The 17235-nt window shown below is 44.7% G+C and overlaps 2 protein-coding genes across 2 annotated transcripts in view; one reads left to right on the top strand and one right to left on the bottom strand.

Moving 5' to 3' along the window:
- Positions 1-1388: 1388 nt before the first annotated feature.
- MKRN2OS (MKRN2 opposite strand) lies at positions 1389-7156 on the bottom strand. The gene is made up of 4 exons (XM_003265056.3): positions 6526-7156; positions 4489-4538; positions 3178-3340; positions 1389-1766 (listed from the first exon to the last, which is right to left on the bottom strand). Exons 1-4 carry the CDS (start codon positions 6741-6743, stop codon positions 1526-1528), a joined length of 672 nt encoding a protein of 223 aa, XP_003265104.1. The 5' UTR covers positions 6744-7156; the 3' UTR covers positions 1389-1525.
- Positions 7157-13560: 6404 nt separating this feature from the next.
- MKRN2 (makorin ring finger protein 2) overlaps positions 13561-17235 on the top strand; it is a 30260-nt gene continuing 26585 nt past the window's right edge. The window contains exon 1 of the mRNA XM_003264996.4: positions 13561-13715. Coding sequence (XP_003265044.1) covers positions 13690-13715 — 26 coding nt within the window. The 5' untranslated portion in view covers positions 13561-13689. The remainder of the gene's footprint in view (positions 13716-17235) is intronic.

The raw sequence follows: 17235 nt of genomic DNA, 5'->3' as shown, positions 1-17235 counted from the left end.
ATTTGGTCAAAAACAACCGAGTTCTGGAAGAAGTTTCCAAAGAGGAATTTGGGAATGTTTTGCATGTTGGCCTTTTCAAGTTCGATGATTCTCTCAGTACACAAACTCCAACATACTTGTTAAAAATCACCTCATTTCTTTACAGTTTCTCATCCCAGTTTCCCCAGCCTCCTGTGAAGGTATCAGAGAAAGAAGATAGCCCTCTCTTCATGTCCTTTCTGAACTCTGCCTTTTCAGTGGGCAGAGGAAGTGCTTTGTAGCAGCAAACCCAACCCCCAAACCTCTGTGTATCAGGTCAGGCAAAATGAAATGGACACAGGCTGGAATTTTACTAATTTCAGTCATTGCTGGGCTCGTTTGTGCAAATAGACTCAAGAGCTCATTTAAAAGGAGTGACCATTTCCTGATTGAGATTCTGGGGGGTTTTTGGTTTTGTTTTACTATTGTTCACTATCATGAGCTTACCATGTGCTTTTTTCTTTTTTTCTTGAGATGTAGTCTTGCTCTGTCGCCCAGGCTGGAGTCCAGTGCTGCCATCTTGGCTCACTGCAACCTCTGCCTCCTGGATTTAAGTGATTCTCGTGCCTCAGCCTCCCGAGTAGCTGGGATTAAAGGCACGCGCCACCACGCACAGCTAATTTTTGTATTTTTAGTAGAGACGGGGTTTCACCATGTTGGCCAGGCTGGTCTCGAACTCCTCACCTCAAGTGATCTGCCCGCCTCGGCCTCCCAAAGTGCTGAGAGTACAGGAGTGAGCCACTGCACCCAGCCCTTAGCAAGTGCTTTTAAAGTAAAAACCACGAGGGGAAGGTACTCATTACTTCATAACTTGTGTCTCACCCACCTTGCTGTCTTCACATCCCCACTTTCTCTATGCACATTGGAAGGTGAATTTGTTCAGCTCACATTAATTTATAGGAATAATTTTCATTGCTCTGTGAATAAAATGTGCTGCCACTTTATGCTGTGAATGGATTCTTAGTCTAAAAACCTCATTGACAGGAAAATAATTTTGTTGGAATGCATTTAATTTTTAAAACCTAGGGCAATTTTTATTTTATGAAGTCTTATGATGTAGTAAGCTGACATATGCTTGAAGGGAAGCCATACACGTTTTTACTTTTTATTTATTTTTTGAGGTGGAGTTTTGCTCTTGTTGCCCAGGCTGGAGTGCAATGGCACGATCTCAACTCATCACAACCTCTGCTTCCCGGGTTCAAGCAATTCTCCTGCTTCGGCCTCCCTAGTAGCTGGGATTACAGGCATGTGCCACCATACCCGGCTAATTTTGTATTTTTAGTAGAGACGGGATTTCTCCATGTTGGTCAGGCTGGTCTCAAACTCCCGACCTCAGGCGACCCACCCGCCTCAGCCCCCCAAAGTGCTAGGATTACAGGCGTGAGCTACCACGCCCGGCCCATACACATTTTTATTAACCACAGTTAAATGCATTTAGAAATCCATAGTACTGATTAAAGGTAGCAACCACCCTACCCCCAATGTCCAGGCTGCGCTTACATAGCTCTCAGTACAAACCGCCACCCTCAGGGGGTTGCACCTCCTGCCGGGGACAGTCAGTGACATAGAAACCATGCTCCTGTATCGCCCGGTAGAGTGTGATGAACTTGGATGCCAGCCTTGTCCGTGGGACCACGTACTTCTCCGTAAATTCACCCTTGTCCAGTTGCTGTCTACCTTCTGCCATCAGAACGCAGTTTATGAACGTGAGTGTGTAAGTGTAGCAGTTGTGGTGGTCTTCTTCATACCTTACGGAAGAGAACAAGGGTGTTGAGAAGAAAAGGCTGCTCAGGAACAGGCCGTGAAGCTACCAAAGGCCTTTCCTAACTGAAATCGGGTGCCTCAGCGAGCAAGGCCCCTGCATGTGCTGGCTCAGTGGTTAAGAAGCTTCAAGATGTGCACTTCAGGCCGGGTGCGGTGGCTCACACCTGTAATCCCAGCACTTTGGGAGGCCAAGGTGGGAGGATCACTTGAGGTCAAGAGTTCGAAACTGGCCTAGCCAACATGGTGAAACCCCTGTCTCTACAAAAAATACAAAAGTTGGCATGGTGATGCAAGCCTGTGGTCCCAGCTACTTGGGAGGCTGAGGCAGGAGAATTGTTTCAACCCAGGAGGCAGAGGTTGCAGTAAGCCAAGATTGCACCACTGTACTCCAGCCTGGGTGACAGAGTGAGTGAGACTCCATCTCAAAAAAAAAAAAATGCAATTCTGGGGGATGCTTGGTCTCTTGGGCCATTTCTGCTTGATGCAGCTTGGCATAGATTCACCCAGATGTTCAGAGTGGTTACTCAGTTGCAAGTTAACTACCAATTTGGGGAACTTATTGCACTTCTAGATTTTAGAGATGGAATTCCATATGAGTTTTATGATATTCCGTAGTATCTAAACTTATTTCAAGGGAAACCTCTAATTTAAATCCACAAATATGCTGTACATCTTATAAAATGTTGAGAGTGAGAAATTAACTTGAAATTGCTAAAATTACAAAACAGAAGTTTTTACATTTTGAACATTGTTTTTTGTGCTTTTTTGGTTTTTTTTGAGACGGAGTCTCAGTCTGCCCAAGCTGGAGTGTAATGGCGTGATCTCGGCTCACTGCAACCTCCGCCTCCTGGGTTCAAGTGATTCTCCTGCCCAAGCCTCCCAAGTAGGGACTACAGATGACCACCACCATGCCTGGCTATTTTTGTATTTTTAATAGAGACGGGGTTTTACCATGTTGTCCAGGCCGGTCTCAAACTTCTGACCTCAGGTGATCCACCTGCCTCAGTCTCCCAAAGTGCTGGGATTACAGGCGAGAGCCACAATGCCCAGCCTGAATATTGTTTTTTTTTAATTTTTAAGGAAATACAATATCGTGACTTGCTATGTATATGTAAAAATACCTTGTCACAAAACTAAAATAACTGAATACAGATTCTAGTCCTTTAAGCTCTTACAGCGCTGTGAATTTGTTGTATGTGGCATGCTGACCCACCTCTGCAGAAAACCTAGGGTAGTTCAACCCCTGTTTAAATTCTGTTAGAGATGCTAATATCTTTGTATCGGCTCAACAGGAAGCTAAATGCTGCTGAGTCCTCTGTGAGCTGAGGCTACATGGGGATCCCACTTGCATAGCATGTGAGTGTCAGTGAGGGGGCAGCATTTGCAGTCGTGTACCTGTGAGGCAGCCAGGCCCCGGAGGTGGAGAAGTCTTCCAGGTACTTGTCCCATTGCTCCATCATTCCATACATGTTGGGCTGCAGTAATGGGATGCTTATGCTCTGTTCCCACCCTGCTCCATCTCGCTGGACACCGTGTGCACTGTAATTATACACAACCCCTGCAAATCAAAACCAAAGTCATGTGGAGCCTCAAGGAAACACACACCTCTGGGTAAAAGGGACGTCAGAAAATGACAGTAGCCATGTGGTAACTTTACATAATATAAATCCAGGGGGGAGGTTCTAGAATCTTCCATCCACCTAATGAGATTTAGATTTTTCTATAGTCAGGGAGGGGTTTATGTAGCCTTCCCTGTTATCAGGAATCATTTCCCTGAGAGAAACCGAGTTCTAGCTCTACCTGCTGTTCAGGGCTGTGAAGTTGCCCCCAGGAAACAGAGACAATGATAGGCACCAGGATCATCATCTCCAATATTTTTATTGAAGTTCTCTATTTACCAATGGGTCAATCTTGTTTCCTTAAATCAGGAATAAATTTCCACCTGCTAAAGATGAGTGGTAAGTATGACTATGCTTGTGGGTAACTAAGTTCAGAACCGTTCTGGGTTTCTGATCACAGTGTCAGTTTCTCTTGCCTCAGTGGGTAAGGAAAGGCTGTTATTAGACTTCACCTATGAGGCCTGGCTAGGTGCCTCACTTGCCTCACCATATCCAGGCTACACATCCTGCAGGTGGCTCCACCCAGGCCCTTTTCCTGCAGACAAGAAAGCTTCTGGCTGAAGGGTTGCACACTCTGCCCTCAGAGCTATAGGTGGCCAAAGGAACAGTTTTGTTTAATCTTCACTTTCCTTAAAAAAAAAACACTGCAGGCCCCACTACATCCTGCTTTACTCCTGAAGTCCCTAGAATGTGGGGACCCAGTGGTAGTCGGCTGAGCATAGGATTGGAAGTCAGAGGGCCTGGTTCCAAATTCTGGTTCGGAAACAAGATGGGAGGTCTTGGGCAAGTCAATCTCACTGGACATCTATTTCTGCCTCTTTTAAAAACCAATAAAAAATGTACAGGTTTGTGAGGCTCTTCACTGAGAAAACATTAAAGAGCTTTCAGATATTTTGTATTGTTAGTAATAATTTGCCATAAAGTCAAATATTTCTCATTTGGGGGCAATGCCCACCTCATGGTGCAGTACGAGAACCCAGTGAACAATGGAATCACTCATTAGATGTTGCCATAATCAAATCTCCACAAATACTGCTTTCCTTTTGCTGGGTAGTAGGGGTTTTTTAAGCTACAAAACTGCACTTACCATTTGTGTTAGTTATTCCAACATGAAGATCAGACCTTCCATCATACTCCCTGAAAGAAACAAGGTTTTTTTCGGGTTTGCATATATTTGGCATTTAAAGTAGGAGGAGGCCGAGCACAGTGGCTCAGACCTGTAATCCCAGCACTTTGGGAGGCCAAGGCGGGCAGATCACTTGAGGCCAGGAGTTTGAGACCAGCCTGGCCAACATGGCGAAACCCCATCTCTACTAAAAATACAAAAATTAGCCAGGCATGTTAGTGTGCATCTGTGATCCCAGCTACTCGGGAGGTTGAGGCACGAGAATAGCTTGAACCTGGAAGGCGGAAATTGCAGTGAGCCAAGATTGCACCACTGCACTCCACCCTGGGGGACAGAGCGAGACTCTGTCCAAGAAAATAGAGCTGGCTGGATGCAGCAGCTCACGCCTGTAATCCCAGCACTTTGGGAGGCTGAGGTGGGAGGATCTCTTGAGGCCAGGAGTTCGAGACCAGCCTGGAAAACATTGCGAAACCTCATCCGTACTAAAAAATAAAATACAAAAGTTAGCTGGGCATGGTGGAGGGCACCTGTAATCCCAGCTACTCGGGTGACTGAGACACGAGAATTGCTTGAACCTGGGAGGCGGAGGTGGCAGTGAGTCGAGATTGCACCACTGCACTCCACCCTGGGCAACAGAGTAAGACCCTGTCTCAAAAAATAAATAATAACAATTTTAATCTTTGTTTTACAGATAAGGAACCAGAGATACCTGGAGCTGGTTAAAATAACCAGGATAGGAATCAGGGGCTTTATGACTCCAGAGCCTGTAATGCCCTCTCTGCGTTGGCTGCCTCCCTGAGCAAGGCCCAGGGATGCTGCCTATTTAGCACCTAACAGTATGACCAAAACCTTTTATGTACTTTGGTTCATTTAATCCTCATAGGGACCAGAAGGAAATTGATTAAGGAAGTTAGTAGGCAGGAAGGTGAGTAGTCAACTCCCATTTTCTTATTCGAAACCAGCACTCGAGGGGACAGGAAGTTAGGAGGGTAGACTCTAGGGAGCATTAGACTAATGATACACAGGAGCTGAACATATTTCCTAAAGCATACACCAACATTCTATGACCCATGCTCTCCTAAAGCCTGGCTTACGCTGGGCCAATCCTAATCCTATTGGTAAACTCCACGGGGACAGTAAAATATAAACCTGGCTGGGCACAGTGGCTGACGCCTGTAATCCCAGCACTCTGGGGGGCTGAGGTGGGCGGATCACCTGACGTCAAGAGTTTGAGCCCAGCCTGGCCAACATGGTGAAACCCCGTCTCTACTAAAAATACAAAAATTAGCCGGGTGTGGTGGCGGGCGCCTGTAATCCCAGCTACTCGGGAGCCTGAGGCGGGAGAATCGCTTGAACCCGGGAGATGGAGGTTGCAGTAAGCTGAGACACCATTGCACTCCAGCCTGGGCAACAAGAGCGAAACTCTGTCTCAAGAAAAAAAAAAAAAGGTATAATCCTTTCTTTTGCTTTCTAATTCATCCTTTTTGTTTATGCCAGCACTCTCAGCAAGAGAGAACTGAATTTGTTCTTAAAGCCAGGTGGTGTCTACAGTGGAAATAGATCAGTTCTAGTCTTCAGTTTAATTTTCCTCCATACAAAATAGTCTGCAAGTGCCAGTTCATCAGGCCCTGTAGGTTGTACCTGTTTGTCACTGAAACTACAAATTAACTGGCAGTAAAGGTATTATTTAGATAAGATTAGCTGCTGGGTCATTTTCCCGGTTAGCCTCTGAGCACATATTTTTCTCTGAAAATCATATGAGCAGGTTTACTCTTCATATATTCCACATATATTCTTGCACTTATCACTGCAGGAACATATGCATACCATCTATTTTTATGAAGCCAGTAGGCCTGCATCTCAGGATTTAAGGCCAAAGCACTGAAAAAATTGTCCACCAAACCTCACACATTATGTATTAAGAAAAGGAAACTTCAGTGACTAAAACAGAAGGAAAAGTTTGCACAATGCAATTTAACACTTTAAAAAACACTGTACCTAAGAAATGTCCCCTGAGTTGGTCTGAGGAGGAATGAACATTTTTCTTGATGTCCATTAGTAAATGGATTAGCGATGCTAACAGGTGCGTCTTCCAGCTTCCTCGAGCCCAGGTCCTGCTGGCAGAGAGGGCAGCACTGGGGCACACTGAAGCTATAAATGTATTTCTCACAGTGGTTGAATTTAATTAAAGCCTTCCCAGCCTCTGCGCAGTGCATAGCTTTGGCCTGGAATGCCAGGGGAGGTTTCCGGAGACTTCCTTTTCCTCATTATACACCTGGCGAATGCACACCGCCCCGAGGAACCTGATCAGTGGTGATGTCATCCTGACTGATGGCTTCAGAAGCCAAACCAGATAGGATTAACCAGTAGCCAGGCCTCCCCATAGACTGTTTCTTAAAGAGCTAGTTTCTATTTGTTTATTTCCATTGTTTATGATAACTAATAACTGCCAGCTCCTATTCATCCTTTAAAGCCTCACTTTTCTGTGAAAGCTTTCTCAGCTTCCCCCAGTCTTCCCTTGCAGTAGCAGCGCTGGATTCATATTTCTGTCAGAACTCTTATTTATTTATTTATTTAGAGACAGGGTCTCACTCTGTCACCTAAGCTAGAGTGCAGTGGCACGATCTTGGCTCACTGCAACCTCCACCCCCAGGTTCAAGTGATTCTCCCCACTCAGCCTCCCCGAGTAGCTAAGACTATAGACACACGCCACTATACCCAACTAATTGTTGTGTTTTTTGGTAGAGGTGGGCGTTTCACCATGTTGGCCAGGCTGGACTTGAAGAGGCCTGCCTCGGCCTCCCAAAGAGCTGGAATTACAGGCGTGAGCCACTGCACCAAGCCTAGAACTGTTATTTAATCATTTAGTTTTGTTTCTCCCGTTAGTCTGTGAGCTTCTTGGAATTGGAGACCTTTACTTTTGTGTTCCCAGAATTGGTTAGATCATTTGTTGTTGCATAAATCCTTAATTTAAGCCTATTTTATTTTGACATATTATAAAAGTAACTTTGCTTATAAAAAAAATTAACATCCAGAATGTTCTGGGGATTTTTTTAGAAAGTTAACATCCCTGTTAGAAATAAGGATAGTGGTTACAGGAGGGAGATACTGACTGGGAGAGGCCAGAGGTGGTTTCTCGGGTCTGGGGCTGTTGTGACTCATCTGGGTGTTAATAATATGGGAGTATTCCATTTGTGAAAAATCATCAAGCTGTGCATTTTATTATATGCAGTATATAATTTTTCAATTTTAAAATAATTTTTTAAATTTTTTATTTTTATGGGTACATAATGGGTGTATATATTTAAGGGGTATATGGGATTTTTTTTTTTTGAGACAGTCTCACCCTTGTCACCAGGCTGGAGTGCAGTGGTGTGATCTCAGCTCACTGCAACCTCCGCCTCCTGGATTCGAGTAATTCTCCTGCCTCAGCCTCCTGAGTAGCTGGGATTACAGGTGCCTGCCACCACGCCCAGCTAATTTTTGTACTTTTAGTAGAGATGGTTTCACCATGTTCGCCAGGCTGGTCTTGAACTCCTGACCTCAGGTGATCCTCCCACCTCAGCCTCCCAAAGTGCCGGGATTACAGGCATGAGCCACCGTGCCCAGCCTACATGGGATATTTTGATACAGGCATACAATGTGCAATAATCACATCAGGGTAGATGGGGTGTACAATTTAAAAATAATTTTTAGCTAGGTGTGGTGGTGCACACCCGTAGTCCCAGTTACTCAGGTGGCTGAGATGGGAGGAGTGCTTGAGCCTGGAAGGTCGAGGCTGCATTGAGCCAAGATCATCCCACTGTGCTCTAGCCTGGGTGACAGAGTGGGACCCTGTCTCTAAATAAATAAAATAATTTTAAGCAATTCCATAAAAATATTCGGAAAAAAAGTAATGCCCCTTGTTTCTCACATAACATTTTTCCACCCACCATATTCTACTTTCTGGAGAAAATTAATGGTATGTTAGGTTTTTTTAAAAGCTCAATATTGGTTGGGTGTGGTGGCTCACACCTGTAATCCCAGCACTTTGGGAGGCTGAGGCAGGTGGATCGCTTGAGCCCAGGAGTTCGAGACCGGCCTGGGCAACATGACAAGACTCCATCTCTACAAAAAATACAAAAATTAGCCAGATTTGGTGGTGTGTACCTGTAGTCCCAGCTACTTGGGAGGCTGAGGTGGAAGGACTGCTTGAGCCCAGGAGGTCTTGGCTGCAGTGAGCCATGATCACACCACTGTACCCCAGCCTGGGTGACAGAGTGAAACCCTGTCTCTAAAAACAGAACAAAACAAAACCCCTCAATACTGTTATATTGTATACTGTTTTGAAATTTGTGTTTTTGCCTCATCTTGGAAACTTTTCCACAATATCAGTAATATAGGTCTAGTTCATTTCAGATTGCATGGGAATCCACATTTTGGTTGCACTACACTTTAACCAAGGCCCAATTGATGCCTATAGTTCCAAAGATAAGCAATCTTAAAGGGGAGACCCACAGAGAAGGTGTCGTGGCAGGTAAAGGCACTTCAGGAGGGTTAAGTATTTCACAATGTACATTTAAATAAATTACAGTATGCTAAAATGCAGAAAAGTGCATCTGCAGTGTTATAACATGAGAATGATCATCAGACTCACAGAACTAGAAAGGACCTCAGAAATCATTTCAACCAACCTTCTCGTTACAGTGAAGGCAGAGAGGTTATAGCTAGACACTCAGCTCAGGTGACAAAGACCTGAGATTGTGCATCATTAATACAAACCACATGGTACGGCCGGGCGCAGTGGCTCACGCCTGTAATCCCAGCACTTTGGGAGGCCAAGGCAGGTGGATCACCTGAGGTCAGGAGTTCAAGACCATCCTGACCAATATGGTGAAACCCCGTCTCTACTAAAATTAAAATAATTAGCCGGCCGGGCGCGGTGGCTCACGCCTGTAATCCCAGCACTTTGGGAGGCCGAGGCGGGTGGATCATGAGGTCAGGAGATTGAGACCATCCTGGCTGACACGGTGAAACCTCGTTTCTACTAAAAATACAAAAAATTAGCCGGGCGTGGTGGTGGGTGCCTGTAGTCCCAGCTACTTGGGAGGCTGAGGCAGGAGAATCGCTTGAACCTGGGAGGCAGAGTTTGCAGTGAGCTGAGATGGTGCCACTGCACTCCAGCCTGGGCGATACAGCGAGACTCCATCTCAAAAAAAAAAAAAAAAAAAACAGCCGGGCGTGGTGGTGGACGCCTGTAGTCCCAGCTACTTGGGAGGCTGAGACAGAATCGCTTGAGCCCAGGAGGCAGAGCTTGCAGTGAGCCGTGACTGCACCATTACACTCCAGCCTGGGCTATAGAGCGAAACTCTGTCTCAAATAAATAAACGACATGGTTTTGTTTGTTAGGTTGCTTGAGTGACCTAAGCCACTTTCAGTTGAGAATATAATCTTTCTGACACCAACACCAAGAGGTATTGTTAATCTCATGAAAAGGGATTGAGCACCATGCTTTAATAAACATTTTAAATATACTAGCATTTTTTTTCAACACAAGCATCTTCAATCCTTTTTTTACCTTGTCTCTATCTTAAAAAATCTTATTATAAAATAAAACATAGACACAGAAAACTACATAAATTGTAGTTTTTAAAAGATTTTTAAAGGCATTTTATTTTTTATTTGAGATGGAGTCTCACTCTGTCGCCTTGGCTGGAGTGCAGTGGCGTGATCTTGCCTCACTGCAACCTCCACCTCCACCTCCCTTTGCCTCAGCCTCCCAAGTAGCTGAGACTACAGGCACCCACCATCATGCCTGACTATTTTATATTTTTAATAGAGATTGGGTTTTCCCATGTTGGCCAGGCTGGTCTTGAACTCCTGACCTTGTGATCTGCCAGCCTCGGCCTCCCAAAGTGCTGGGATTACAAAAGTGAGCCACTACACCTGGCCTATGTTATTTGTTTGTTTATGAGATGGAGTCTTGCTCCATTGCCCAGGCTGGAGTGCAGTGGTGCAATCTCAGCTCACTGCAGCCTCCATCTCCCAGGTTCAAGCGCTTCTCCTGCCTTAGCCTCCCAAGTAACTGGGATTACAGGTATGCACCACTGCACCTGGCTAATTTTGTATTTTTAGTAGATACGGGGTTTCACCAGGTTGGCCAGGCTGGTTTTAAACTCCTGACCTCAAGTGATTCACCCACCTCAGCCTCCCAAAGTGCTGGTATTACAGTTGTGAGCCACCACACCCAGCCTATTTTATTTTTTGAGACAGGGTCTTGCTGTGTCACCCACGTTGGAGTGCAGTGGTGCAATCAGTGCTCATTGCAGCCTCAAACTTCTGGGCTCAATGGATCCTCCCACTTCAGCCTCCCAATCGGCTGGAACTACAGATGCATAACACCACAGCTGGCTAATATTTTAATTTTTATTTTTATAGAGACAGGGTCTTGTTATGTTGCCCAGGCTTGTCTTGAGCTCCTGGACTCAAGTGATCCTCCTGCGTCAGGCTCAGAAAGTGCTGGGATTATAGGTAGCGCCCTATAATTTTGGCTTGAATAACTCCTTTTAGTATTTCTTATAGGGCAAGTTTTCTAGTGATGAACTCTCACCTAGTAGAATGGCTAAAATCCAAAACACTGAGAATACCAAATACTGGAGAGGATGTGGAGCAACAGGAACTCTCATTGCTGATGGGAATGCAAAATGGTATAGTGATTTGGAAAATAGTCTGCCAGTTTATTACAAAACTCAACAAACACTTACCATATGACCCAGAAATTGTGCCCTTTGGTATTTACCCAAATGAATGAAAATATTAAATATTTTTATTGAATCCAGGAACAAAATAAGATGTACACTACTACTACTTCTCCTTAACATTGTTCTGAAGGCTGTAGACGGTGCATGCAATAAGGCAAGGAAAAGAAATAAAAGATACAAAGATGAAAAGGAAGCAAAACTGTCATTATTTGCTGATGGCGTGATTGTGTATGGAAAATCGATAACTAACTACAATAAATAAACCATTTGAATTAATTCAAAATTTAGCATGGAGCTGAATCCCAAGTCAGTATACAAAGATCTAGTGTATTTTAGAGGCCGGGCGCGGTGGCTCACGCTTGTAATCCCAGCGCTTTGGGAGGCCGAGGCGGGTGGATTGCCTGAGCTCAGAAGTTCTAGACCAGCCTGGGCAACAGGGTGAAACCCCGTCGCTACTAAAACACAAAAAATTAGCTGGGTGTGGCAGCGTGCGCCTGTATAATCCCAGCTACTCCGGAGGCTGAGACAGGAGAATCGCTTGAACACGGGAGGTGGAGGTTGCAGTGAGCCAAGAGCATGTCACTGCACTCCAGCCTGGGTGACAGAGCGAGACTCCCTCTCAAAAAAAAAAAAAAAAAAAAACATGTAATTTTTACGAGCATGAATTGCATGGATCAAATGTGTTATGAATTAAAATGCAATATTCAAGACACTGAAAACAAAATTTCCAGTATACTTCCAAATTCCTGAGAAAAATTTCAAAAGTTCTGAGTAATTGGAAGTATATACCATGCTCATTCATTGGAAGACTCAATATTTTTATAGCAAAGTAAAAGAAGAACATACAGCTATACATACATAACATGGAAAGATCTCACAGATAAAGTGTTGGTCAAAAGAAGGCAGACAAAAGCATAGGTACTGAATTATTATTTATATGAAAGTCAAGAACAGTTAAATTTATAAGGATAGAGATTAACCCAAGCAATGACCTTTGTAAAGTATTGACTGGGAAGGACCATAAGGAAGCCTTCTGGGGTGTCGATAATATCCGCCCCCCACGCAGCCCCTGCAGCCTCGACTGCAGTGAACTATGCTCAAAGGATCCTTTCGGCTCAACCTCTCCTTACTCCAGCATTTTGAAATTTAGTCGAGCATGGTGTTGCGCACCTGTATTCCCAGCTGCTGGGGAGGTTAAGGCAGAGGATTGCTTGAACTATGATGGCGCCACTGCACTCCAGCCTGGGCGACAGAGCAAGATCCTGTCTCAAAACAAAACAAAAAATTCTTTATTTTGATCTGGGTGGTAGTTTCATGAGTGTATGCATGTGCAAAAATTCATAGAATGCGTTTGGTGCACTTATATTGTGCATGTTATGTATCTCGAGTTTTTAAGCAATGAGAAACTATTGTAAGATTAAAAGGTGAATGACATGATCCGATTTATGTTTTAAAAATAGATTTTTACCTGGAACGGAAGCCAGAAGACCAGTTAAAAGGCTATTGCATGGCTGGCTGGGCGTGCACGCCTTGTAATTCCAGCTACTTCGGAGGCTGAGAAGCAGGAGAATCGCTTGAACCCGCGAGGTGGAGGTTGCAGTGAGCCGAGATCGCCCCACTGCACTCCAGCCTGGGCAACAAGAGAGAAACTCCGTCTCAAAAAAAAAAAGTTATGGCATGGTGCCAGGTAGAAGGGACGGTGGAAAGGGGCAGAAGAGGACGCATTGGACAGAGGTGTGGGAGCAGAATCTGCAGGGTATAGAGAGCTAGAGGGAAGTGTCAAAAATAAGTTTTGGGGTTTCCACCATAGGAAATGGAAGACGAGCAGCACAGGACTGGCCGGAAAGAAAATGAAGACTAAAACTTGTGGAAGTAGAGATTTGGGGAAAGAGCAGTTGGGAGAGCGCTAAGGAATTTCCTTAAGTGGGAGGCGAGGTCCGGCGGGAACAGTTGAGGCAGGGCCTGAGAAGGGTGCCCAGTGAGTGCAAGTATGAATGGATAGGGGCATCTGGGATTAAGAGGAGAGGCTGGAGTTTGCCCCAGGAATGGTGAAGTGCCTCGAAGGAGGTGGGAGATCCCTAAGGAATACTCTTGGCGATCGGGGCAGAATCGCAGGCACTAACAGTAGGCATCGGGATAAGACTGGCAGGACCAGGATGCCAGCCAGGCTCCGCCCCGGAGGCTTGGAAGTGAGGGACACCCAGAGCAGGGATGCCGGGACAGCCTGCCCGATCCCCGGTGCGGAACCAATTGTGACGGCGGCTAGGTTACCCGCCGGCGCTACAAAGGTGCTACACCGGAGGGGCGGTGTGCGCCGGCGTGACGCGGCTACGCGGGATGGGCCGGGCCAGGGCCAAGGCCGAGGCGGCAGCGGCTGCGCGAGGCGGCGGCGGCACGACGACGGTCCCTCAGCCCAGCCACCATGAGCACCAAGCAGGTCACTTGCAGGTCAGTGCGCTGGAGCCAGGAGCGCCGGGCCACTTCGGGCCGCTCCCCTAGGCCGCAGGGGGGCCGGTTGGCGCCAATCCTGTCGCCCGGGAACCTGAGGCTAGAGCGGGACGCGGAAAGTTACTCAGCTTTTCGCGGCGGGGCTTTGCGAGGCAGAGCTAGCACTGCGGCCAGAGCCGGGGATCCGGGGGATGCGTGGCCGACACGCTGGGCGAGGCCAGCGCTGGGGGCTACGCCCCGAGTTTGAAGCGTGGCCCTTGTGGGCTGGGAGGAAGGACGTCCTAGCCAGGGCCGTGCAGGATGCCGGGGCGCTGTCGGGAAGGCTCTGGGGCTTACGCTTTAACTGGAAAAGATTTGGAGTTGAGTAAAGGGACGCCAAGAGGACGGTTACAAATGGGGATACCACATAGGAGTAATTTGTTAATCGATTATAAGGGCCTCAAAGTTTGGAGAATCCAGATGCAATCTAAACTTGCAGAGAGTTAGCAAGTAAAAATTGTTGTGTAGAAAATAATAACGACAGGTAGCATATTCTGAATATCGGTGAAGCGCCCTGCATATTTCCAAGTCCTTTATATTCATTATCATCAGACTTCACAGTAAGACAACTTACTAGTTATTATTACCATTTTACAGTGCAGGAAACTGAGACTGAAAGACGTTGACACTCTTTTATCTTACTGAGAGAGCCATTTACGAGGAGAAATGCCACGGTAATGGATGGTTTGTTGTAGAAAATAGAAAGCCAGATAGCTACACTACGACTGCTTCTATGAAATAGAATAGTGTGGTTGTGTAACACCCTCATTGCTTGGTCAGCTTGTGGCTTACTGGTAATGGAGTCTAGTCCTATTGAATTGTATGTTTGGAAAACGCAAATTGAATTGTATGCTTGGAAAATACAGATTTCATTTAATAATTTTTGTGGGAAACATTGCTTAAAAACAATTATAGAGTTTGTGTAATAAACAGTTTATTTTCTATGTAGTTACTTCTCTTCATTGGTATGAATAGTTGAGACGTGACTGTGTAATAAGTTTTCTATTAGCATTAGTGTACATTAACTGTTCGATTTATCCAAGGCCCAGGTGGCTTATGTTAAGCTGTTGTCAGAAATTTGCACCTAGCGTCTATAAAAAGACTTTTACTAGGTTATTTGTACTAGAAGGTGTTTTGTGAAGACGGGTTTGTGTGTGTTTACGTATTTTTATTTGTATAAAGTTTCTCCTGCTGGACGAAGTATTCCTAGGTCATTGTGCACTGTAAAGCAGCTTGTAGCCTCCTAGAAAAACCTCTCTATTCCTCCCCTCACTCTATGGTTTAATTCTACCATTTATTCCGGTACCTCATCTAAGAAGTGTCCACAAAACAGTAAACATTTATGTAATAATGCTTTATAATTTAATCTCAACTCTGTAGTATCTTATTTTACAAATAAGGAATATTATGCTCAGAAAGACTTGAAATTTGCCTAAAATTTCACACCTTAGTAGAGGCACAAGGACCTAAATCAGGATCATCTTGGTTTTTTCCTTGTATACCTGGAGATAGCTTGACTTGAAAGCTTTAATCTGTTTCCCAAACAGGGGTGTTCTGCACGATGTTGCTCCATATAAATGAAGATTGGGTTGGAATGTTGAGAAGGGATCACTTCTGTTTAAGTGTTTATTCATGTTTGTTGGACTTACAATGTGCTGCGGCTCTTAGGTACTGTAGTGTATAATCCAGCAACCAGTGCTGTTCCACAGATCGTAAAACTGAGCCTCAGCATTGAAGCGACTTGCCTAAGGTCATTTAGCTTCCAAGTGGCAGAGGTGTGAAATCAAAGTTCATGCCCTCGTAGACTGTAGGGCCTCCAGATAAGTTTCGAAATGCTAAATTAAAATTTCTTTACTGCAGGACTTTTCAAAGCTTTTAATATGTTCCCATGAAAGGAAACTCATACAAGGATATGTAAAACTGCAAAGAAGTTTACTCACAAAGGGTTTGTAAAGGAGTCAGGGCTCCCGATGACTGCCTTGCCAAAAAAAAAACATAACAGGTGTTTTAAATGGGAAAAAACCAATATGACCAAGAGTACCAAGTTTACATTAGTGTGTTTATCTACCATAAACTTTTCTACCAGCTTATCTACCAAAAGCTTTTCTCACTTTATTATCTCATTAACAAAAGCCTTATCTCTAGACATTGATAATTTATAGGAAATGTTCAAGATATGATTTATTTTGGGGACCAGATCTAAGCAGGGTGTTTTTTTTGTTTTGTTTTTGTTTTGTTTTGTTTTTTTAAATCACGGGTCACAAAGTTTTAAGTTTTCCTGACTGTGGGATGTGATGTACGTGTTTATTTTGAATGACAGCAGAATAATGTCAGTTTTGCTTCCAATCTGTTAGGTATTATGTCTCTCCAAGAGATGCTTATCAAATACTAGGAGTCTCAAACCTAATGACAAAGACACTCCATGTTTTTATTGCCTGGAATGGTAAAAATGACTGCTTGCACAGTTATGCTGTCAGTCAGCTCTTCTGATTCCTTGACATGCCGCTCTATCCAGAATCTCAATCTGTGCATTTTTGCTGATTCCCCTCCCCCACAACCATCTCCCTGTCTTCCAGTCTGTTTTCGGAGCCCTGGGGGAGGCCCTTATTATAGCTTGGTAACCAGTTGATTTCACCCTCTCCTCTTGTGATAGAGCTTCCGGCATCTCATAATCACTATTAGAAGACACAGGATTTCATTGTCCTAAGACAGTCAAGCCTCGGGCTTTTGATTCTTTGAAAGTCACAAAACATGAGGGATCTTTTCAGCTGGCAGGTGGCAGGAAGAGTTTGAGCCCCAGGGTTGGGCAGTTCTGGATTCTAATCCTGGTACCGCCTGTGCCACAACTGCCTCATCTGTGAAATGAGGATGGTAATACCTAACCGGCATGGCTGTTTAAAAATTAAATAATAGCAACAAACCATTTATTTTGTATTAGGATGAGCACTTACATGCATTTTCTCAGTTAAATGTCCCAGTAGTCTATCATAGCAGTCTATGAAGTAAGTGCAGTTATTATAATCACATTACAGATGGGGAAACTGAGGCTCAGTGATTTAAATAACTTGCTCAAGCTCACATAGCAAGCAGTCTGACTTCAGTGTCTTCACCATCACACTGTACTTCATTTTATCCCCACCTCTAATCAGTACATTTATTGCAAGCCTGTCACAGTGCCTACCATTTGCTTCCTTCCCCCTCAATGGATCTGCTGTCACAAGGAGTATAGCCATAAAATTTTAGCCTGTGAAAATATGTAGGAAAATGTAAAAAAAAAAATAAAAAAATAAAGACACTGAGGATGCAAATTACCTGTATGCTTGGAAATGATTTGCAAAAGCGTTTTGCTAAACAGGCAACATTCAAGGGCCTGTAAGAAACCAGATTGATTGTTTTGCTTAGCACTGCTGCTGCTGGAGCTGCTGGTGGTTCTGTGGCCAGCAGTGAACCTGATATGCTCTGCAGTGTATAATAGCCATAC

Source organism: Nomascus leucogenys, chromosome 21, assembly GCF_006542625.1.
Source record: "Nomascus leucogenys isolate Asia chromosome 21, Asia_NLE_v1, whole genome shotgun sequence".
NCBI classification, from domain to species: Eukaryota; Metazoa; Chordata; class Mammalia; order Primates; family Hylobatidae; genus Nomascus; species Nomascus leucogenys.
This window is presented reverse-complemented; position numbering and strand designations above follow the sequence as displayed.

Coding starts and splice junctions, on each gene's coding strand:
- MKRN2OS (XM_003265056.3), bottom strand. CDS start 6,743: ATGCACTGCGCAGAGGCTGGGAAGGCTTTAATTAAATTCAACCACTGT. Junction 4,539..6,525: donor ACTCAGGGGACATTTCTTAG/GTACAGTGTTTT, acceptor TGTTTCTTTCAG/GGAGTATGATGGAAGGTCTG. Junction 1,767..3,177: donor GGGGCCTGGCTGCCTCACAG/GTACACGACTGC, acceptor CTCTTCCGTAAG/GTATGAAGAAGACCACCACA.